The following is a 24,933-nucleotide window of genomic DNA, read 5'->3' on the forward strand; positions in this document are numbered from 1 at the left end:
TTCTAAAATAATTCACAAATTAATCAATAATAGTGACAAATATTAAAGCAGTGATTTCTTATACAGTATTAATAAAATAATAACAATAATACATATAATAATATTTAGTAATACTCTTAAATATACAATATATTTATTAAACAAATGGTAATCCAATAGTTTAGAGTTTTCTGTGATAATTCAAGTAAGACTTAAGAACCAAAGGAAGCGGTAATTCATGAATGCTTTGTTTCATTAAATAAGAATAGCTTCCTTTGTCTTCTTCCAATTCTTTCTTTATCTCATTTTCGGATTCGTTTTGTTTATTATCACAACTGCTTTCCTTTTCTTCATTGACTAATGTGACGGCCATATCGTGATCACAACTACTTGTGTCTGAATCTGAGTCAAAGTCAGCCAAAGCTATTCGTTTAAATATAAGTCCAGTCGCCCGACGGAATCGATTCAAAGGATATTTCGATGAGTTTGAAGACACAGAGGCTTTTGAGTCGCTATTGGCATAACTTGTCGATTGAGTGGCTAATGGTTTTTCTTCTTCATCATCATCTGTTAAATTTAATAAATTTTATTAAATAATATTTTAAATGACATACAAAATGATATAAACCTGTTATACTAATACTCCTTTTCGACCTCTCAATAGTTGTATTTACTTCTTGTTCTTCATTATCATCTAAATCCAAATCCATAGGTTTATTATCATCAATTGTATTGATATTTGTGTCATGTTTTTCTAAATTGACTTTTTCTTGAAATGAATCATTAGAATTAGTGTCCAAATCTCGATTGCCATTATTGACCACTTGATGTAAAACAGCCGAAAGAGAAGAAGCGGCCGCCGCCACCATTCGGCACGAAAACGAATCGTTTAAATTATCTCTATTTGTATGTCTTTGAATATGATTGCTATTAGAGTCTTCACTTGTGCTGTCATTTTCTTCAAATATAGGAATAATAACTCGACGATTGCCTCTTCGCGGAGGACGTCTCGATCTTCCATTTGAATCGCTATTTCTATTTTTGATTAATTTCTGTTTACCTTTTGGAGTACTTCTTAATGTAATGGTTGGATGAACCATCTCTGTCTTCTTCCTTATAAGAATTCTTATTTTTGAACGGCATATCTCTTTAAGTGACAACGATTCTGTATCCGCTGTCAAATGCGTTAAGATATAAAAGTTTATACAACATAACAACTTACAGTAAATTAACAATATTTGTAATTATTTAAAAACTCACGTAATTTAACAGTCCTGAGGGCATCATTTTGTGTCGGGACTACCAGTGATGCAAATGAAACGGGAAGTATAGACTTGATGGTCCACGAAGATGCAGAAATACGGCGTATTTGAAGCAAATGATCATTCAATGGCATTATAAGAATACCTCCGACTTTAATCAAGTTCTTCATATAGTTTTCATGTTCGGGAGGACAGGAGGCCCCACAATAAACTCTATCGTATTGTCTCATTGAAGCCGTGTCTATAAGGAGACAGTTGCCAACTGTAAACTTTGGTTCACAGAACTCGTATTTATCGATTGCCGGGGAATTCATTTTAAACGATTGCAACTTTTCGTTGGCGTATTCAACTACATCTTCATGTAGTTCCACACCATGACTAACACCATAAGGACCCAGAATGAGACCAACCATTGTACTTAGATATCCCGTACCACTTCCCAAATTCAGAAATGATAGACCTGGCTCTAAATTTAGGGCTTCCATCACTTCAGAGTAAATACAGGGCGCTATCATCATCATTGACAACAAATTGACATCAGTTATTAACAAATGGATCAAAATGACAGATATGACAGACCTGATAGATGTAGATTGCCGTGTTTCCAGGCCAGGTCACGGTATGCATTTTCAGTACATCCATCAGCATAATAGTGAGCCCTATCTACTGCCCTAAAGATGCTTTCAATCTTTAAAGACTTGATATACTCGGCTTCAACTAAATTATCAATTAACTCATCATTGTCTTCACCGGCACTCACAGCGCCTCCCATTTTCACCACTATTTATATGTCTTAATAATCACAATTGTTTTATATAAATCAATACAGTATTTGTTGGTAATAAATATCTGTAACATATTATAAATAAAACATATGTTAAATATAATTAACATTCAATCTATATATCAAATTAATTATTCATGACAAAAATTAGCTAAAATTAATTAACATCACTATTAACTTCAATTGTATTTTAAGTATAAATATAACGCTTGAAATACATTAAAATTAAACTTAAAGCCTATTGTAATCAATTCATGTATTTATTAATTAAAATATAATTATTACATTTATCATTCACTAAACATATTATTTAATATTAAAATAAATAAAATAATATGATATAAATAAATTTCATAACATAACAAAGTTATAAAATAAAATATTAATCGTCTAAATAGTGATAAAATTGTTTTCACTGTTTATATTGATATCGATGTCAAAGAAATTTTATCTCAACTTTCACTGCTTTTAGCATTCAATATATCATTGAATATACGCTTAAAATATATTAATTCATAAGTCATATAATATTATAGTATTTAATATATTTCAATATTAATATAAATAATGCAATAAAACATGGATTTAAATAAATTAACATTAGATTGAATGTCACTCAATAGCAATACAATAACAATTCAATATATTTAAAACTCACCTCAAATTTAAAACAATTAATTTAAATAAGCATTGATTTGGTCCATGTCTTCAATAAATGGTTTATTGTTTGATGTGTTAAATAGTGATCACTGACTGATAAACAACTTTTCAGTAAATATTATAATATTTATTATTATATACTAAACATCAATACAAATGAATTAAAGTCCACAAACTTTTGACACATAATTACGACAAATACTTCATTTACTTTACATTACATACAATCACTTGACATTCATTTATATTAAGTCTAAACCATTTACTGACAAACAATTAACATTTGATTTGAGTTTTAATTTAATTTAAATTAGATTTATATTGATTTTAAATTAATTTAATTTAAAGGCTATTAGTTGAACGTCATGTTTGGCACTGGGAGTCAACAGCTGACAGTCTTATCAATAGACGTCACAAACATTTTAGTATAAAACTATCAAACATTGGTTACTGCAGTCACTAATATACAATAATATCTCATTATTCAAACCAATTGATTAATTTAGCTATAATTATAGTTTAAATGTTTGTTACATATATATGTAATAATAAAATGATTGTTTTAATATTGTTATATCAATTAAATGACTAAAACTTTGATTAACACATCAATTAGATATATATAAAGTGTTAGGTATATATATATTAGGTATTGTAAGTAATATCTAATGAATGTATACAATGTGTTGTCAACACTACAGTACTCTATCAGCCATTCATTTGTCTCTTTCTTTCATTTCAATCAATACTTTACTTTAGTCCACAACATGTCTCAGACCTACCCCTCCTAACCCTAACCCTAACCCTCTTAGCCCTCCTTTATATCAACATTTAATTAGCTATTATTTCAAACCCCTCTTTACTTGAGAACGATGTCTTTGATCTTATTTGATCTCTAAATCATCAATGGTTTAGCAGAGATGATGACAAACCCAATGATTGAGAAACTATTCAATGATTGTTTGATATCAATGTAAATATGTGTCGGAAGTGATGACCGGAATAGATATCAGATCGCAGTTTGCATTGATTTAGTCATTTGACTAATAAATGTATGGCTTTGATGAATGAAGCGATCACTGATCCAACACTTGCATTGATTCATACAAACTCTTAAATCATATAATATTTAATTAAATTTATATCAATTTATCATTTCATTTATATTTTTAAAATAAAATTTATTCATTGACTTAAAATTATCATTTTATTTAATTAATATTTGTTTAAATGTTTTTTTTGTACACACTTTACTAAAAATGTATAATTTATGATATTTAACGTAATATAATTTGGTTTACAATTAAAACAACTTTTGTATATTAATATATCATAAATACAATTTGTATGCATTAGTGCCAAAAAATGTTATTAATTGAATTATATGTATTTTAGATACTTAGGGATAGATTTAATGGTTATATAAATATATATATTATATATCAATAAATTGGTGCTAATTGTGGTCATTAATGGTCACTATTAGTTAGTATTAGTTAATATTAGTTAGTATTAGTATGTATTTCTATGTATGTTATGATTGGTTGTTAGTTAAGATTGTGGACCAATAGTAGTGTTAAATTGTATGTAAAATGGTATGCATTATACTCTGTATAATGGTTTGTAAGTGTGAGCGCATGCGTACATACAATGGACAATATCTTTGATTAAATTTTAGGTTTAGTTTAATATATAAAGTAGTGTTTTAATGGTGTAATAATATATTAATTGGACGGTTAGGTTAATTGGTGACCACCCGGTGCCGTCATATGGTTGTAGTGCAGCATTAAAACAATAGTTAATGACTTTTATTGTGTATAAAATTGTTGAGTAACTGCTGTATGTGTTAAAAAACAGCGATCACTGTATGTATTACTGTATCATTGATTGTATGCTTTAAGCCATACATTGCATACATTGCTATATAAGCCGTGCTTTTGGGAGAAGCCGTAAACAAGGCTTTAGTCGCCAAACGTTTGTAATCTTTTGATACTTTTATTGATTTCTTCGTTAGTTTAAGAATAAGAACTTTGAAAGAGAAAAGTTGTTAAATAACTGTTGTCTCAGAAATTACAATCAGTTTTCACTCAAAGCATTCAAGTTATGTCATTAGCTAATGATTGCGATACAAGTAATACAAGTTTAATAAACATGAATGATGTCAACCATAATGTGTCAAATGTGACACCGGGTGACCTACTGGTGACACCTACTCAAGATAAAAGTGGTGTCAAAGCTCCAGAAGTGGTCACTGTTAGTCAAACTGGTGGTCAGTGGCACTCAATTGCCTTGAATGAGATGCCTATTACAGGCAATGCATTGAATATAGCTATCAATAGTGCAGACATTCGTCCAAATATGACTTCCCTCACAACCAATACCCGAACCATTGCTCCAAAACCGGTCATTACTCCCGGAGAAGCCATTTCGGGTAAGTTTTGTTTTTGTTGTATATTTTGATTGAAAAGAGAGAAACAGTTGATATAATATAATTAATTGTTATTGAGTTGCAGGTAATATCGGTTCAAACTTAGATAAGTCACAAACGGTGATCATAACAACGGGAACCGATTCTTTAGTAAATACTACCATAACTGGCACTAAATATGGCATTAATAAAGTTATTCCGGTTTGTAAATATTTGATGATATTTTAATTTAATTTTTGTTAACTCTTATATTAATGATTAGCTAAGTCAACATCATATAGCACTTGTGTCATCACCCGACGGTACATCAATGTTTGCGGTACCGATGTCTAGTTTGATGACTAAAGGCAATGTTAATATAAAGTCATCGGTATCTTCCGTTCCCATGTCTATAAATCAGGCGACACTTAAATCAAAACCTCCTATTTTGCCGCTCAAGATATTTCCATTGATTACTTCAACCACTTCATCGACAACTCCCATAACAGTTCCGACGATCCCATTAGCTAAAGCTATAGCTCCTCAACCTCTTAATACATCAAATTCTGGTCTTACTATAATACCTGCAAATATTCCCAAATTTGTTTCTTCAAATACAGAGACATTGACCTCTACTGTTAATACCATTCCTGCAATTATCACAACAACAGGCACTACGGGAACTGACTTGAAGACTGATAGCATTTCAATTGGTAAATAAAAATTAATTAAAGCTTATAATCAATATATTTATTTATTTTACTCAATTGTCAAATTTATTTCAAACTTTAAATTAATTTTTGGTAAATTTCTTTATTAATCACAGACGAAGTTWCGACAAAAAACGATACCAACGCTCATTCACCACTTCCTCCGCCACTATTGACTCAAAACAGTACATTTGCAATGATTCCGATTACAAATAGTGTAACTATGAATCCGCCGACATTAACTCCCATCACAACTACAACTTTAACAATAAATACTAATACAAGCAGTGATAAAGTTGTGACCAAAAATGAGATAAAGTCTGTGACTGGAATTGAAGAAATGGATTCCGTTATTAAAATAATGGAATGGAAAGATGGGATCGGCGTTCTTCCTGGAAGTGATCTCAAGTTTCGAATCGATGAATTTGGACACTTAGACATGATTAATGAAATTGATAATAAAACAGCTAATGGTTCTAATGGCGATATTCCTGCTATCATTTCAACAGTAATCACTGGTAATGTAAAACAGGAAGAAAATACTGTTATAGTTGTTGAGACTTCTGCTCCTCAAGAATCTGACAAAACAGAAACAAAAGAAACGGACGAAAGTGAATCACTGATAACTTGTTTTAATTGTAATCAAAAAGGACCGGCAAATACATTCATTAGAGGTGGTCGATTCTGTAGCAAATCTTGTGCCACAATAGTGTCAACTGATCTCAAATTACTTACTAAAAGAAACACCGAATTAGCAGTGAAATCACAAACTGATGACCAAAAAAATCAAATTAAGAAATCTGAAGTAACGAAAGGTCGTAAACAAGTATTTGAAACAAACACTGCCTATCAATTAGATAACCAAACCATTGAAAATGAATTTGACAACAATGAAGATGCAAACGAAGAGGTTGAAGACGTAGAAACTAATTCAGGAGATTATAATGAAAATATTTCTTTGAATCCAACTTTTTCTTGGCGTCAATATCTCAATAAAACCAATTCAATCGCGGCTTCCATTAGATGTTTTAATGAAAGTCAAAAATTTCCAACAAATAAAAACCAATTTAAAGTTGGAATGAAATTAGAGGGTATAGACCCTCAACACCCCTCAAAATTTTGTGTTCTCTCTGTTGTTGAAGTCTGTGGTTACAGAATAAGACTTCATTTTGATGGATATAAAGAATTGTTCGACTATTGGGTTAATGTCGACAATAATTTTATATTTCAGGCCGGATTTTGTGAGCAAACAAATAGAAAATTGGAACCACCGGTTGGTATTGTGGCCGAAGAGTTCAATTGGCACAACTATTTACAACAAACCAGATCTGTTGCGGCGCCCAAACATTTATTTAGCACTAATTCGTACCAAACTGTTCCGCCAAATGGTTTTCGAGTTTCTATGAAACTAGAAGCTGTCGATCGGGCTAATACTGCACTGGTTTGTGTGGCCACTATTGCTGATATAATTGATAACTGGCTTCTTATACATTTTGATGGATGGGATGATAGTTATGACTATTGGGCTGAAACTACCTCACCATTTATACATCCTATTAATTGGTAAATTAAAATAAATTTTTAAAAATTAATTACTGGTAATTAATACAATTGTCTGAAATCAGGTGTCGAACAAAAGGTCGATCTCTTACTCCTCCAAAAGATTATTACCGCTCGAGTGAGAGATTTTCGTGGGAAGAATACCTGTTGGAGACTAAATCACAAGCAGTATCTCCGCGTATGTTTAAAACAAGGCCTTCAAATAACTTTAAAACTGGTATGAAGTTAGAAGTCGCCGACAAACGTAATCAACGACTGATCCGAGTGACCACTATTACACACAGACAATCACATTGTATTAAAATACATTTTGATGGCTGGGATGAAAAATTTGATTATTGGGTAAACATATGATTAGATAATCATATAGTTTATTGATAACTAATAACATTTAAGTTATAATTTTGTTGCAAATTACTTATTATTTTTAAGATCGATGACGATTCTCCAGATATTCATCCGGTTAATTGGTGTCATAAGACTGGTCACCCATTACAACCACCCCCTACTTCAGGTTAATCTTATTTTTTATAATTTATGTATTACAGAAAAATAATGTATGATACTAATGTTTACATGCAATTTATAGACTATCCTCTAAAAAAAGAAACGGATGGTTCGGCCTCATGTCCTACTCCAGGATGTCTTGGAATTGGTCACATTAGAGGACCAAAGTATCAATATCATTACTCAACAATTAGCTGTCTATATACCGACTCACGACTCGAATATGAATTGCCCGATAGATTAGGCAGATCTGGAGATAATTCAGATGATATACCAATTGATGAAATGAATGATAACGGCATTTCTCCCTCACAATCTCCATCACCTTCTGAATCTAATTCCATTAGTTCGATACAAAAAAGCCAAAAGCTATCAAAAACACAGCAATTATCAATCGGTAAATTTCGGAAACGCAAACTTGAGGTCAATCCTTCTAATGGAGTCAATGGTCCGATCTCTCCAAATATGAGCACAAATTCCGAGTCTGCGAAACAATCGCGACCCTCAACTCCCTCTTCAATAACAAACTTGTCATCACTTCAACACTCAATATTTTCAATGAGGATGAGTCAGCAGCAACAAGAGGCACCTGTATGTTGGGATAGACACTCTAAGACCACTTTACCCGGTATTGATAAGACTAAATCTAAGGATGTATTATTGTGGTCACCTACCAAAGTGGCCGAATTCATTGACCAGATTCCCGGTTGTGAATGTGTGGGACAAGTGTTTCAGGACCAGGTTTGTCTTACTGTCTTTTAAATTACCGGTATTTGTAATTACCATATATTTGTCTGATTGTAGCTCATCGATGGCGAAGCATTTCTTTTGCTCAATCAGAACGATATCGTCAAAATACTGGGCCTTAAATTAGGTCCGGCCATCAAAATATATAATAGTATTCTTGTTATACGTGATAATGCCATCAATGAAGATAATGTCTAAAATTAATTTCTCATTATTTAGTTGTAAATTATATTCATTTTTACACTTTTTTTCAGTAGTTTATGTCATATTTTATATACATTTATCTAATTTAATGTCATTTTCATTGTAATTGCTATAATATATTATAATTTAATAATGAGTCAAATATTTAAGTAAATTAAACAATAAGTGGTCTCAAAATTTAATGAAAATTTATTTTTTTATATATTTGATGACATTTTTAAATACATTATAAACGACATCTTCTTAGTCCAACTTCTTGAAACCAATTTGTTCCGCATATTGTCTGAAACATCGCCGACAGATATTGAGACCATACTTGCGGATCAATCCGTGATGGTTGGAACAGACGCGACTATTATCATCAATCAATGGTAATATTACTATACATAACTAGTACATCACTTGATCCTACTTACCAATAACGACTGCCGGCACCAAACTTTCTGGGATGACTGTACCAGATGTTGTTGTGTCCCATAATTGTCAACAATTGTTGTGATCACCAATTAATCAGTTAATCAACGATTCAATCAAATCAAACACACTTTCAATGTCTTAATGTTTGCGATCGTAAAGGAAAAGGAAATATTAAATAGTGATAGACTTCGGACATCAATAACGACAACAATATATATATATATATATAAACTATACTCTAATCAATGCATTCATACAAATAGATAAATCATTTATTTGTTTGACTCTTCAAACACTTGTCTATCATTTATAAAGACAATTGTTTGGATGTCAAGAGTGACATAAAATAATTAAATTTAATACTAATTAACAAAAAATTGTATTTTTAATTATCAAACAAAACTCAAATATATTTAGCTAACAAAACGCATGACATAAATATTATAATAAGCACTTAATCGACATTTTATTGAACTTTTCATAACTTTGTTCAACAATATACATAACATTGTAATCATTGCTTAACCAATGTATCGCTTTTGTTATATAATTATTAGACAACTTATTATTTGATGAAATAAAATGATTCAATGACTAAATCTCTGATAAATTAGTCTAAATAGTCATCACTTAAGACATTAAATAACGTAACAATAGTAAGCATTTAATTAATAAGTGCGACTTCACTGCAATACATAGCGATTGTGTAAAAAAACTGACATTGAATTGAATACTACTGTGTATTGTATTAATGTGTTATATATGGAGTATATTAATAATACAGTAGTTTAACAATCAATTGATTTCTTCAATGTTTAATACATTTGAATTAATGCATCGCTTTTTTAGACCAAATAGAGCACAGAAATGAGTTTTCATATATAATTGTAATATTTTAACACTTGTTTAATGAATGAACTCATATAATAGTGATGTTATCACAATAGTATAAGATTAGACTAAAGATTATTATAAATGTGTGATGTGTAATGTTGTCACTAATTGATCCTAATGTTGATAACGATTTTAATAAAAGTATTTATAATAACATCAATAATAAGAATAAAATAATTGAAAATAGTTTAAAGAGATCTGTAATGAACCGATACGTGACACTCAGTCAATTAGGTGATGGCACCTATGGTTCCGTACTATTAGCCCAACGATTGGATAACGGAGACAAAGTGGCCATTAAAAAGTATATCAATTGTTTTTCTTATTTGTCTTTTTTTTAACTAATAATAAAAATGTTTTATAAGAATGAAGAAAAAATACTATTCATGGGAAGAATGTATGAATTTGAGAGAAGTAAAGGTTTGCATCAATTTATTTCATTTTTATTGTTTTCAAATTTAAGTTAATTTAATGCAATTTTTATTAATATAAATTCATGTGTTTTACTTTTTTTTGGTACACTATTTGGCACTGACCTATATATTACCAATAACTGTATATTAACTTTATGTATATGTACCAAATATTTTTGTTTTGTTTTATAAATCAAGCTTGCTGATTTTTACCACATTGACAATTACTTTGTAAAATTTTTAATATTTATTATATTTATTTGTTGTAATATTTGTTATAATATTGTCTTAATATTGAATATAATAAGATGGATGGATATCTTTTTAACAATAATTCAATGTTATTACTAATAAGTTGTTGCTATTGGAAACATTATTATTCAAACATAATTTTATCAATTTTTTTATAAATAAAATAATATCTGAATTTTATTAATTCATAGCTATGTTTGCTCTCTAATTAACAAAAATATTTGCATTAATGGAGATGAAACTAAACAAAATTAAAATATTATATTAGTTTAGTAATTATAAATATTACAATTTTCGCACATTTGAAATAAAATATAAAATACCAGTTTTATTACAATATATTACATTATTCTATTAATATATAATTTATAAATAGTTTCAGTTATAGAAAGTTATACCAAGCATTGTGTAAAAATTGTACAATAATTTCTTAAGAAAATTAAGCAACAAATCTGACAATATTTAAAAATTATTAGAAAATTAGTTATTGAGTTAATACAATATTTTCTGGATTTTTCAAAATTTTTCAAAATTTAAAATAATAATAAAATATTATTTTTGAATACTACAATATATACAATGTAATTGTAATTTATATTTAAAATATATATAATGTATTTAACTGTCAATGTTCATTTTCAAATAATGTCCATTAAATAATTATATAAAGTTTAAAAATAAAATAAAAACTCATTATTACAACTTTATAATAATTAAAATAAATTTATATATCAATAGTCGCTACAAAAGTTAAGTCACGCAAACCTTATAAAACTAAAGGAAGTTATTCGTGAAGACAATACATTATATTTTGTTTTTGAATATATGAAAGAAAATCTCTATCAATTGATTAAAGACAGGTATTTTATATAAATTATTATTGAGTTATTTAGCGCAAAGTTTGACACAAATATGTAATTTTAGGGAAAAACCGTTTGCAGAACCAATTATTAGGAATATTCTTTACCAGATATTACAAGGGCTGGCGTTTATGCATAAACATGGATTCTTTCACAGAGATATTAAACCGGAAAATTTATTGTGTATGGGTCCCGATCTGATTAAAATTGCTGATTTTGGTTTGGCCAGAGAAATTAGATCCCGACCTCCGTATACTGATTATGTATCGACGCGATGGTATAGGGCTCCAGAAGTATTACTACGTTCAACAAATTATAACTCTCCTATTGATATTTGGGCAGTTGGTTGCATTATGGCTGAATTATATACATTGCAACCACTTTTTCCCGGCAGGAGTGAAATCGATCAGATATTTAGATGTTGTTCAGTATTGGGAACACCCGATAAGGTAATGACATTTCCTTTATTTTTCTATTATTTCAATTGACATTCAAAACTGGCATAAATTCAATGTTAAGAGTAGATTTCCGTTAATTAATAATTAAAATGTTTTATTAAGTAATATAAATTATTCTACATTACATTAAAGTTGTATATATTATTTAAAAAATTCAAGTTTAATTATATTATATTATCAAAACTTTAATACTGTAGAAATTATATATCTATGTTTTTCTTTATTTTAATAATTAATTACAGTAATTGCAGTATTTAATATTAAGTATAGCTTAGCTAATTATTTAAATAATGGGTGTGGAATATAATGTTAAAATATACTGCAATAAATTTGTGCATTTAATATATTGATATATTACATAGGTTAATTATTCATTAAATATTATATTCATAATTTAAAGTTTAAGTAATATTATATTTTGTTGATGGCTATGTCATTGAAATGCAATTTTTAAATTATATTTATTGTTATCAAAATGAGAAATAAAATAATAATAATAAATTAAATTTCAAGTATTCATTTCATTTAACAAACACATGATATTATTAAGTAATTTAATATTTTGAGCCAAATATTAGCGCAATAATATTTTAAGCATTAAATTAAAAAAAAAGATTTTTATAAAAGAAAGTATATATATATATATATATATAAAACAAATTAATTTAGAAAATTTAATTAAAATGACAATCTATAAATAAATATATGTTAATAATTTATAGCGCGATTGGCCCGAAGGATATCAATTAGCAAATGCAATGAATTTCCGATTTCCTCAGTTCAGTCCAATGCCTTTGGACTCAATTGTGGCCAACAGTCATACCGACGGTATTGTACTCTTAGAAGATATGCTCCGTTGGAATCCATCGAGACGTCCGACAGCTGTTCAGTCATTAAAATATAACTATTTTAAAGTCAATCAAAAGCTCGGTCCCCAACACATCAATAATTTAGTTACAAAAACTCCTTATAATCAAAACACAAATTCAAATAGTTTTTCTGATAAAAATGGTTTACAAATGACTGAATTTGAACACAATTTGAATTCAAAGTTATTTAATTACGATTCCAGTGAATCTCCAAATGTTGATAACAATAGTATTCAACAATTACAACAACAAATTGGATCCATTTCTTCGAGAAATAATAGTAGTAATAATTCAGTGCTTAAATCAAGTTTGTCAGTCAAAGAGCAATATTTGCAAAGATCTCGATATATTGCGGGACAGACAGTCAAAAATGCTTCCTATCGTAACTCAGGTTTTATTTCATATATGAATTAAATTTAATATTTTATTAAAATTATGGTTTTTAATAGCAATGTATGGTAATGGATACATTGGGAATGGCAATCGAAGACAATCATTGATATCAATGACATCTCATACGGTACCTGCAAATGGTGGGCCCCTAATAGCAGCCAACATAACTGGAAAGACCGATTGGACGGCCAAGTATGTCATATGAGTCCTATTTGATTACTTCATTTCAAGTACTTTAAGTTAAGTCTACTAATTCAATGAAATTATATTTTTATAGATACCTGCAATGAATTTCACTGAATTTTACTAATGAATTCAATTTAATTAAACTAAATGACTCCTACAGTATATCAACAATAAATTTAGATGTTTTATATATATTTTTGTTATTACTTTAGACTTTGTTTTGAAACACTTGGTTTGTATACTCAGCTTTTAATGTGAAGATTAAGTGCAACAACAAGTATTGAATATTAAATTAATGATGAAAATTGATAATTTTTGAAACTTTGAAACAGCTAATACATTAAGTTATTCAATAAATTTTGTTATTTATTATTATTTGCTTTTCATACCTATGCCGTCCATTGAAATGAAGCCAAAGGATATCATGCTTTTCAAAGTCATACAACATATTAATAATCTCTTAAAAACTAGGATTACTCTCAAATTCAAAGCAAAATTATTATTATTGATGATTACTATATAATCAAATTATTTATTTAACTCTTAAATATCCAACTATTGTATACTTTATTATAAATACGTCATATTTAAATATTTAAATATAGTTATATTATTTTTAAAGCTAAAATGTTAAAATAATTTACAATATTTTTGTTAGTCAATTTTTAGTGTACTTTTTTTATATATCAAATCACATATTATACAAGTCCTCCAATTGAAGGACTATTTAAAAAGACGTTTTTTATCATTTAATTTTTTTAAACATTACTTTTATTTTATTAATATTTCTTATTAATACCTGTATATAGTTTACTGTACATAAATATAGTAAAAATAATGTAATAATTTATTTTCTTATGAATTCTGATGTCATATAAGAACAAAACATTAAATAAAAATTATACCCAGAATTTAATATTTTTGATATTAATTTTTATTCTAAGTTATTAGTAAAGTATAGGTCATATAGGAAAAACAAACAATCATTTAAGTCACCCGATTAGATCCAGTGGTAACCGGATAGCAATTCAGTGTTAGTGTTGACTCACATGTCCTCTCAGCTTATTAAACATTGCTTAAAGGTAGACTCAGGTAAGCTGAGTTAGGCTCAGGTAGGTCAGACATTAAAATAAAAGTTAAATAAAGCATCTTTTATTAGAGAACTTTTTATAAAGATTTTTTATATTAAAACAGTTGACATTTTCAAATGATTTTATTTTAAGCTCAAATTTCAATCTGGGTTTTTAATTTATCAATATCAATAAAACTAATTTATGTACTGTATTATACAGTATATATACTAAAAAATGTCATTTTACACTAAATTAAAATTAACAAAATTATTTATGTATTATAATAACTAAGCTGTTATTTAAATTAACTTTATTTGTTTCTTAATAAAAATCAATATAAATTATTAAATGTATATTTTTACTTTTATGATATTAACTACAATACTGTATTTGATATAATTAAAGTATTTCTTTTATAACTAAACAAATACTATAAAAATAATGTATATTTGTTTAAATTATAACTTGAATTATAGCGAAATTCATATTAATATTGTACTATATTTTTTCTTAGTATTTTTAAACAAATATATTAAATTATTATTAATTCTTAGTTATTTTCAATTTTAATTTTAATTATACTAAAATGAATGAGAGATACATATTATTATTAATAGAATTATTATGAAGACACATAATTATAATTAAGTTTTATTATAGTTAAAATAAAAAAGATATAATTTTATATTAATTTTAAAATACTTTTATTGTATATGAGTTAATGAGATTACTGATATAAAAATATTTTATTTTACTTTTATTATAAAAAATAATTATACGACGTGTTTTTTATCTTTTATTAAGTTTTAAGTCAAATGATATTTATAAAAACTCATAATTTTAACTGAAACAAAAGTAATAAAATTAAATTTTTAATGAATCATGTTAGTAATTTATAATGATTTTTTTTGTATAAAACTATTATTTATTTGTTGTATCAAGGTATATAAAAAAATATTATAACTTATAATTTATAAGTATAACAAAAAAATTTGATACCTGTAAAATCAAAGAAGTTTCACAATATATATATTATACAAATTTTGCAATACCTGTAGTTGTTTATTCTAGTTTATAATGATTCATAAAACTCTTATAATTTTATTACCTGTACTATAATTTAAACAACAAAACATATGACTTTTTTTATGTCAGCCGTATATCTCTTTGTTTACTAAATTCTGTAAAATATAGAAATTACTTATATTTAGAAATGTTTTTATTTATATTTATCTAAGAAACTAAAGAATTTGATAATATATTCAATAAAGAGTTTGATGTACTAGACTTTTATAATTGACATCAAAATTATTATAACTCTAGTTATTGAGGTCCACATAATTATATATAATTTATAACTTATATATATTCTGTATTGAAAGGGATTGTTTGATAAAAAGAAATTTATAAGAATTTTGACTCAATCGTCAAGTGATCCATAAATTATGGGTTTTGTTGACACCTATATTTGAAACCAGATTCAACCGAATTGCTTAAAGTGGTATAAGCTTCTCATCAGTTTTATACTATACTTTAAATATATTTCTATCAATTAAATTAAGGTATATATACTGTATATAGTATTATAGTATTTATATAACAAGCAAAGTTGAGGTCATTATTATGAAATTCATAATTATCTTTAAGTGTTTTTTTTATTTGAAGCACATTTGGATATCGGTTCCAAAGTTAATATTTTTAGTTAATATTTACCAAACTTTTTAAGTTTTGAAGGGGTTCTTAAATATTTTTAATATAAAATAAATAAATATCTGAATGGGCTATAAATCAATATAATAAATATATACTGTATATATTGATATTTATTATTCTCATAATCATAAAAATAAAGTGTATATACACTGCTACACATTGTTTATATTAATTGATACAACATATACACGTAACGCTTTAATAATAAATAGTAAGTGTAGATAAATTTAAGTTATAATACTAATTGTAATAATTTACAAATAAGTGTTTATTGCAATTATTCACTGTTTGAGTGCATATCATATATTTTTTATATGATATAAAGTATTAGTTTTTAGTTTGAAAAATGTTGTCTTTGTCTTTACAGATAGCCTTCGAGAGGATGGCATTAGTGTAACACTCATAATGCTGTGTATTATATCGTATAATATTGTATTGAGTTTAAAGTAAATGGAGAGACACTTGAGTTTAGACTACATTTACACTCAAAATAAATGGTCCAATAATTGAGTCGATGACGAAATTCTTGTAAAACGTCATCCTTTAGGATATGATATAAAAGTCTATGAAATGCTTGGATGAGAAAGCATTGGGTTTTGTGTTAGAGTTTAGACATTCTTGTAATTCTGTAGTAAGTGTTGAACACATCTTATTGCAGACCTGGCTATTAACAGATCATTCAGTGATCTTAATATTTCATCATTTCGTCGATAAAAGAACTGAAAATTTCGGGGAAGGATTATTCACTACAGGTTTGTTAACATTTCTATCATTATTGTCATTATTATTACATTTATTATAACATTGTTTGCCATATTCTCGTTGTTCAGCCATATATGTATGACATACCCAACACATACACACTATTTTTAGATTTATTTCATATTTATTACACAGTTATATATGATTTATAAATTTATTGACATTTAAAAATTAAATTCTAATATTAATTTTACTTAAAATTCATATTAATTATATAATATATGATATTTTATTAAATAACATTAAATTAATGTTTGAATAGTATTTATCAGCTTTTGACTAACAATAAGCCATTTGTTATAAATTAGTGTAAATTTCCAGATTTTCCGAGTCATATGCTATTTGTATCAGAGATTTTAAATATATTAAATATCTGTTTTACTGATTGCTATACTATTAGAAATACAATATTAGTGTATAAGATATTATAAAATTATAAATAGACAAATACTTTAGATAAATACGACGATATGATAAATATTTGAATGTTTTGCCAATTTGTATATTAATAAATACTAGTAAACAAACATTTAAATAAATAAAATGATAACACAATATCAATGTATAGTCGATTAAAATATAATGTAATAATTAAGTTGTAGTTTTATAATTATAAAGTTATAAAATAAAAAAATATTTATGTATTATATTAGTGTATTACCTAATTAGCCAAATATAAAAACAGCTCCAAACCAGTCATATCTAGTTATAAGTGATATTGTCTGACAACATAAGTGGCCCTAAACTCGATCTATAAGTTAGGTATCAATAGTATGAATGTCTGGCTGTGTATACAATACTCATGAATCAGAAAAACATTTAAGACTTGTTTTTGGTTACAAAATTCTGTTTGAATTTTAAGTGCATTTTAATCGTTTAATTTATTTTTGTACATATTTTCTGTGCTTATCAAACATTCAATAAATTAAATGTAGATATGAGCACCATTACCATTAAAACCATTATGTCAATACAGGGGCTATATTTCTATTGATCCAACCATTACTTTAATGATAAGATTTCATTTATTTTTACTTTAAATATACATTATATGTATTAGAATTTAAGAATTTGCGTTAATTTCTTAAATCTATAAAAAATTTAGTAAATAAACCATTATTTTCTAATATCACTTGTTTATAGATATCTAGAAATATCATATAATAGTTTTTAAATTATGACAATCCAACTATGAAACTGGCATTTATATCAAGAATAGACTGTTTTAACGATAATAAAAAATACAATTATGAATTTGTAAACATTTTAATTGTATAGATTAATACTTTAAATGTTTTTACTGTCAATTAATTTAATATAAATCTAATAAAATTATTTTATACGAATAGGGGCTTCTTTTCCAAGTTCCCCGTGTGTCAGTAGTTGCATACGCCATATCAGTCCGCAAGTGTGAGGGGGCACCTCCTTGGCATAGCTGAGACCATTAGTACTTGATTTACAGATACATTGTTGACGAGTAAGTAATTACTTGAGAATAAAATATATTAATTTTAATTATTTATATTAATAATAATAAATTGCTTAACAGACCACTTGCGCCATAATTCCGGATTTGATTTTTATTTCAATTAAACCCATATTTCAAATAAATTCAATTAAAATAAAATTAAAATAATAAAAAAAATTAATAATAATGAAGACATCAGTGTTAGGACAGGACTTTGCAATGACTCCGAGTGTGGAAGAAATCATTCGCAATACAATCATTGATGACAATAATGAAGACGCTTTCTATGTGGTCGACATCCAAGACATTCTTCGCAAACACAAGAAATGGTTGTTGAATATGCCTCGCGTTCAACCTTACTATGCGGTCAAATGTAATCCAACACCTATTGTATTGGAACTGTTGTCTGCATTGGGAGTTGGCTTCGACTGCGCCTCAAAGGTATAACAGTTTATTGTAAAGTATTATCGATACGAATGAATGTCTAAACTATGAAATTTGTTACAGAATGAGATCGACTCAGTTATGAACATCGGAGTGACTCCTAATCGTATAATATATGCCAATCCGTGTAAAACCAAATCATTTATCAGACACGCGGCTGATGTTGGCGTTGAAGTAATGACATTTGATAACGAACTCGAGTTATACAAAGTGAGACAATTGCATCCAAACGCCAAAATGGTTATAAGGATCAAAGTGGATGACAGTCACGCCGTTTGTCGATTGGGTCTCAAATTTGGTGCCGACATCGACAAAGTGCAGCATTTGCTTCAAACAGCTAAGAATATTGGCGTCAATGTTATCGGTTGTAGTTTTCATGTGGGAAGTGGCTGTGAGAGCGCTGATGCTTACACTGAAGCCATAGCTAACGCCAAATACGTGTTTGAAGTCGGAAGAGAACTTGGCTTCAAAATGACATTTCTTGATATCGGTTAGTCTTATAATATTTGATTGATTTATAATATTAACGTAATTATGATAATATTAATACAGGCGGTGGCTTTCCCGGCACATCCATTACTAAAGTTCGCTTTGAAGACACGGCTAAAGCAGTCAGCGCTGCACTCGATCTTCATTTTCCAGCAGTCGATGCTTTTGGAAATGAATCAAATATTACAATCATTGCAGAACCGGGACGTTATTATGTATGGATTGATTTTATATTTAATAATTATTTATTTACTTAAGTATTGTCTATATTTACATTTTTAGGTGGCATCGGCTTTTGTTTTAGCCACTAATATAATTGCTAAAAGGAGTGTCCAAATGGAAGATCAGACAGCAATGATGTACTACTTGAATGATGGCGTTTATGGCTCATTTAATTGTACAATATTTGATCACTGGGTGGTCGAACCGACCCCTTTCCCAATTGATGAGAGTTTGGAAGATCGCCAAAATCATTTGACAACTATTTGGGGCCCAACGTGTGATAGTATGGATTGCATTAAACGAGACATACATATGCCAGAGATGCATATTGGAGAGTGGATTATATTTAAAGAAATGGGAGCTTACACTATGTGTGCCGGCTCTGAGTTTAATGGATTCAAAATGCCTGCACATCTTTACTATGTCCCGGCCTATACTCTGCAAATGCTTCACCATTTGCCGAATTGGTCACGAATTGCAGCCATTTTGGACATCGCCGACAACGAAGATATGTCTGACTCTGCAATGGATGTGTTCGATGCCGACCACAGTCTTGAACTCATATCTGTTCATTAAATTGCCTTTAATTGCATTCCATATTAACTTTTATTTGGCTTTTATTTTAATTTTCTTTATAATGTTTTTTATAATGTAAACAATTAGCAGTATTTTCTGCTAAAATACTAATACAATTTTTAAAATAATTTTAATATTACTTTTTTGAAAACTAGAGCTTTTGAATGTTATTTTTAATTTACAATTTTTGAAATTATTATCAATCCGGGAATTAATGGTTTTGTATATTATAAATAAGTAATTATGTGAATGTATGAATTGGTTAATTGACAAATTGCCAATTTTAATTGATATCATATCTTCACATAATTACTTATCCAGCAAGTGTTGTCGTTAATTATGTTCTGTATTTCATTATTTAATTATGTAATTTGTAATCTATTAGAAATTTTTAATAAATATACAGTATATTAAATAAGTTTACTATTTATTCAAATTAATTTAATAAATTATTGATAATAACTTCAATAATCATTGTACGGTCGGATTAAAACTAATTTATGTGAACTATATTATGTTAACTAATGTTTATTAGATTATAGTTTCACAGTTTTAATAGTTCACATTTAAAATAATTTAATCATAACTAAAATTGATACAAGAAATATATAAACTATAAAAATAATATACTTTAAAAACACTTAAAGTTTTTGTGTGTCGAGTGTTTAAATTGCAACTTTAAAAAACCAAAAGAATAAAAATTATTTATTTGTATAAAACAATAAATTTTAATAATTTACGAGTCAATCAATTATTGCTTAAATAAAAATATAGAAAATCTATAACTTAATGAAATAGTGTCAACAATTAATTGTTTTATAATTTCTGTGTTAGTATTGAGTAAAAAGATATATTTTTTGAAATTTTGCCTAAAAAATTGAAAAATTTTTAAAATAATAATTTAACTGTAATTTTCAGTATCCGGCAGATAGTTTGTATCCGACAATATATTGTCCAATATTCTACTTATAATGATAATAATATTAATACTTAATTAATATATTTACACACATAATGTACAAAAGGTATATTAATTTTTAAACTATCTTTAAAATGTTGTATTACAGACAGTTTATATGTTAATATTATTAAATAATAAATTTTTATATAAATATTAATATAGTTAAATTATAAATTTAATTAATTTTTTAATATAAATATAAAAAATTATATATAAATTAATTTTGTGTTGTCCGACACAATCAGGTATTATTGTATAGGACAGTGAAATCGTGTAAAATATAGTAACATATTTATCACCCGAACTATTACTTATAATAGAATATTAAATGTAATTTATTTTATTTAATCTACAGATAAGTAAATTATTAATAGTTTCAACAAAATTGTTGATAAGAAAACTCAATATGTTTTTGATTGATATTCAAAAACTATAAGTTGGATTAGTCACATGTGTGATAACTAGAGTTCGGGCAACTTTCCAAGTGAGGGAAGTTCCCTAATAAAATCCCTCCATTTTTCCCGGAAAATAGGGAAAATATTATATTTTCCTTCCCTGGCCCGTTATACAGGAAAATATATTTTGTATTTCTACAATAAATAATACCAAAACTTATTTTTTTGCATAAAATTTCATTGAATTATATAAAAATAAATTTGAATTCAATGAATTTGGTGATACTATTTAACAATAACACTCAAAATACAGTTTAATACAACATTTGTTATTCAGATCTTAAAATAAAAAATGTTGTTTATGGTTCAATAGGTGGTAGCATAAAGAAATAGATTCCCTGGGAATTTCCAGTGGGTATGAAAAATAGGGATTTTTGGAATATAAGACGAGGGAATGAATTTGCCCGAACCCTAGTGATAACTGATGACTTTTAGTAGAAATTTGTATAATTATTTATTTTAACTAATTTTGTCAAATGTTATCAACAAATCAATTTGATTTTTAAGAAATATGTGATAATTTAATCATAAATGTAATTATAAATTGTTGTATTAAAAATATTAGAATTTAAAATTACAAATATTTAAAAAATTAATAATAATAATAATAATAATAATAATAATAATAATAATAATAATAATAATGGTTAATTAATACGAGAAAGTTACCAAATTAAATAAAATGCAATTAATATCAAATATTTAAAAATTTAGATATAATTTACGCTATAAGTTATAAAATTTATAATTATAAGTTATAATATAAATTGTATAAAATAATACATTTAGTATACTGTACTGTATGTCCAATTGAACATTACTGTATTTTGTCTAAAATACTATACATTTTATTATCTTATTTTGTTTAAGTTGTTAATTATAAAAGTTTTGACTTTTTAATTTGATTTTTCAATTTTGATGTTTATATTTTATTATTAACAAGAATTTAAAAAAAATAAGTCCATGATATGATTTAAATATCTATTTATAACAATTATACCAATTAACGCAGGGTCATTTAGGCGTCCAAATATTATTTTATTGATTCAAAAGATAAAAATAGTTATTCATTGAATGCCTTTAGATATAATTTGTTTATATTATTTTTACAAAACTTGAAGTAATTGTTTGTTTAAATAAAATAAATTATTGTTTTTATTTTAATTTGTTGATATTGATAATTTTAATATTAATTTTTTTCTTAATATAATGTACAATTTTTATAAAATATAAATAAATATAAATAAAATTATTTTACAACTAGTTTATTAATTGAGTAAATATAAATATATATAATTAAAATTATGGTCATAATGAGTATATTTTAAAATAATATTTGTATATTTTTTTATTTAATAAATATTGTAAACAATTTTGATAATTAAAATTTATAAACAATAATATGAATTTACATTGAAATTGCTTTTAATTTGTAACTTCAAAATTTATCAATTCAAATTATTTTTAATTTATTTTATTATACAAATGTATATTATAATATTATTATGAGTTTATTAAACAATTTATTGACAAAAATAGGCTTATTATGTTAACAAAAATGATCAGTGTCAAATTGATATGCATTAAGTTATGATAGCAATGATCATAAAAATATATATATATATAAATCATACAAATATTATAGTATATGATATATAAATACAATAAAATGAATCAAATAATTGAAACTACAATACAATATAAAATAAATAATTTAAAAAATTTCATCGATATTACCAGCAAAGCAATCAACTGTTATTTCTATAATTTTATAGCAATTTTAAATAACAAAAATATAAATTATTTATACTGTATAATGATTTATAAATATTAATCGAATAAAAATACACTGAATAGCATTCAAAAGTGTAATAATCTATAGTAAATGGAATTCATGCTTAAATCGTTAATTTTTTAAATGATTTATTATATATAGTTTAGAATAGTGGTGTAAATTGAACTGAAAATGTCGTCCTGTCCTGTCCTGTCCTGTCCTGTCCTGTCCTGTCCTGTCCTGTCCTGTCCTGACCTGTCCTGTCCTGTCCTGTCCTGTTTCTAGCATTCTTAACTGGTTAAATATAAATTGTATAATTTTTTATAAAAAGCAAAATTTGTGAAATATAAAATTTTATTTATAAAATTGATTTTTGATAACAATTATCATTAAATAGTTGTATAAATTTGAAATATTCTTCTTAACATACATTTTGATTAAACTATACAAAATATTTTATATTAATTAATTTTTTTAAATTGTTAGTTAAATAATATTTATCAAAGCATTGTTTTAAAGTTATATAAATTTTTTAAAAATAAGTTTTATTTGAATAAAATAAATATTTTATAACTTTAAAATAGCGTTATTTATTATTTAGTGTTACCTTAGAAGCAATGCATTAGTGCTTAAAATACAATATATTAATAATAATATAAGTATTATTAGATCTGTTATACATATCCGACGATAGCTCAGTTGGTAGAGCGGAGGACTGTAGTAGCGTTGCAATAGACATCCTTAGGTCGGTGGTTCAAATCCGCCTCGTCGGACAATTTTTTGTTTTTTTTTTGTTACAACATAATTGTTTTGTACTTATTTTTTTTTAAAGTTTGCAATAAATGACTAAATAAAATGCATATTAAAATGTGTATTAAAAATATTAATATTGATAATGAAAGTACAATTTAAATCAATAAATAATGAAATGCTTAATTCAAGTGATCTGTTGGCTAATTGATAATGAAATGGTAGTGAATTGGGGTGACCCACATATAGACATACATTTTCCACTAAAACATCACTACATATGAGTAGTTAGTAAACTAAACATTTCAATGTATGTTAAGCTATGGTTTTGACCCAGAATTAAAAAATCAAAAGTTTGTTAGTTTATGTTTGGAAGGCGGGAATGGTATGACAGCTTTAGGTATGTTTTCTAGTAAACAGTAAGTGATTGTAATCTCGCCGGTCCTCCCCTTATATGTTGGTCTCTCTCCAGACTCTAAATTTTTCTTTTTATATTACCTATAGGTATATAAATATATTTTCGTAAACATAGTATGTATTTGAGGAAAACTATTATTAACTAATCTGCAAATGAAAAGAAGTTTTCTAAAGTTTTTTACAAACAAATAATTTAATTTAAAGGACAATATTTAAACATTTTTGTTGTTATATTAATGCAAAGTAGCATTAAAAACATGATATTTA

The 24,933-nt window shown here is 26.4% G+C and overlaps 4 protein-coding genes and 1 non-coding gene across 5 annotated transcripts; 4 read left to right on the top strand and 1 right to left on the bottom strand.

The window, feature by feature from the left end:
• Nucleotides 1-100: 100 nt before the first annotated feature.
• On the bottom strand, nt 101-2,825 carry LOC128953007 (protein-L-isoaspartate O-methyltransferase domain-containing protein 1-like). Its single transcript, XM_054298496.1, has 5 exons — nt 2,684-2,825; nt 1,821-2,090; nt 1,240-1,749; nt 608-1,153; nt 101-546 (listed from the first exon to the last, which is right to left on the bottom strand). Exons 2-5 carry the CDS (start codon nt 2,011-2,013, stop codon nt 161-163), a joined length of 1,635 nt encoding a protein of 544 aa, XP_054154471.1. The 5' UTR covers nt 2,014-2,090; nt 2,684-2,825; the 3' UTR covers nt 101-160.
• Nucleotides 2,826-4,314: 1,489 nt separating this feature from the next.
• LOC128966409 (lethal(3)malignant brain tumor-like protein 3) lies at nt 4,315-8,814 on the top strand. Its single transcript, XM_054313258.1, has 8 exons — nt 4,315-5,116; nt 5,199-5,314; nt 5,376-5,805; nt 5,919-7,365; nt 7,428-7,704; nt 7,795-7,876; nt 7,952-8,610; nt 8,674-8,814. Exons 1-8 carry the CDS (start codon nt 4,789-4,791, stop codon nt 8,812-8,814), a joined length of 3,480 nt encoding a protein of 1,159 aa, XP_054169233.1. The 5' UTR covers nt 4,315-4,788.
• Nucleotides 8,815-10,334: 1,520 nt separating this feature from the next.
• LOC128952028 (serine/threonine-protein kinase ICK-like) lies at nt 10,335-13,721 on the top strand. The gene is made up of 7 exons (XM_054297350.1): nt 10,335-10,435; nt 10,497-10,551; nt 11,535-11,656; nt 11,721-12,105; nt 12,837-13,374; nt 13,433-13,568; nt 13,654-13,721. Exons 1-7 carry the CDS (start codon nt 10,335-10,337, stop codon nt 13,664-13,666), a joined length of 1,350 nt encoding a protein of 449 aa, XP_054153325.1. The 3' UTR covers nt 13,667-13,721.
• Nucleotides 13,722-16,887: 3,166 nt separating this feature from the next.
• LOC128952683 (antizyme inhibitor 2-like) lies at nt 16,888-20,727 on the top strand. The gene is made up of 6 exons (XM_054298113.1): nt 16,888-17,100; nt 18,460-18,587; nt 18,660-19,019; nt 19,086-19,512; nt 19,575-19,726; nt 19,794-20,727. The coding sequence occupies exons 3-6, from the start codon at nt 18,765-18,767 to the stop codon at nt 20,307-20,309; spliced, it is 1,350 nt and encodes a 449-aa protein (XP_054154088.1). The 5' UTR covers nt 16,888-17,100; nt 18,460-18,587; nt 18,660-18,764; the 3' UTR covers nt 20,310-20,727.
• A 3,456-nt stretch (nt 20,728-24,183) lies between these two features.
• On the top strand, nt 24,184-24,272 carry Trnay-gua (transfer RNA tyrosine (anticodon GUA)). Its single transcript is given in 2 exon segments — nt 24,184-24,220; nt 24,237-24,272. It is a non-coding gene; the product is annotated as a tRNA-Tyr (tRNA).
• The last annotated feature ends 661 nt before the right edge of the window (nt 24,273-24,933 follow it).

This window comes from Oppia nitens, unplaced genomic scaffold (assembly GCF_028296485.1).
Source record: "Oppia nitens isolate AA-2021 unplaced genomic scaffold, nextdenovo-longstitch-racon4-pilon3 scaffold1_pilon_pilon_pilon, whole genome shotgun sequence".
In the NCBI taxonomy this organism is placed as follows: Eukaryota; Metazoa; Arthropoda; class Arachnida; order Sarcoptiformes; family Oppiidae; genus Oppia; species Oppia nitens.

Bases quoted from the DNA above. Each gene is read 5' to 3' on its own strand.
- LOC128953007 (XM_054298496.1), bottom strand. From the start codon at position 2,013: ATGGGAGGCGCTGTGAGTGCCGGTGAAGACAATGATGAGTTAATTGAT. The intron at 1,154-1,239 runs GTGAGTTTTTAA...CGCATTTGACAG, and splicing joins CCTCAGGACTGTTAAATTAC to CGGATACAGAATCGTTGTCA. The intron at 547-607 runs GTTTATATCATT...TAAATTTAACAG, and splicing joins AAGGAGTATTAGTATAACAG to ATGATGATGAAGAAGAAAAA.
- LOC128952028 (XM_054297350.1), top strand. From the start codon at position 10,335: ATGAACCGATACGTGACACTCAGTCAATTAGGTGATGGCACCTATGGT. The intron at 10,552-11,534 runs GTTTGCATCAAT...ATATATCAATAG, and splicing joins TGAATTTGAGAGAAGTAAAG to TCGCTACAAAAGTTAAGTCA. The intron at 11,657-11,720 runs GTATTTTATATA...ATGTAATTTTAG, and splicing joins TATCAATTGATTAAAGACAG to GGAAAAACCGTTTGCAGAAC.
- LOC128952683 (XM_054298113.1), top strand. From the start codon at position 18,765: ATGAAGACATCAGTGTTAGGACAGGACTTTGCAATGACTCCGAGTGTG. The intron at 19,020-19,085 runs GTATAACAGTTT...AATTTGTTACAG, and splicing joins GCTTCGACTGCGCCTCAAAG to AATGAGATCGACTCAGTTAT. The intron at 19,513-19,574 runs GTTAGTCTTATA...ATATTAATACAG, and splicing joins AATGACATTTCTTGATATCG to GCGGTGGCTTTCCCGGCACA.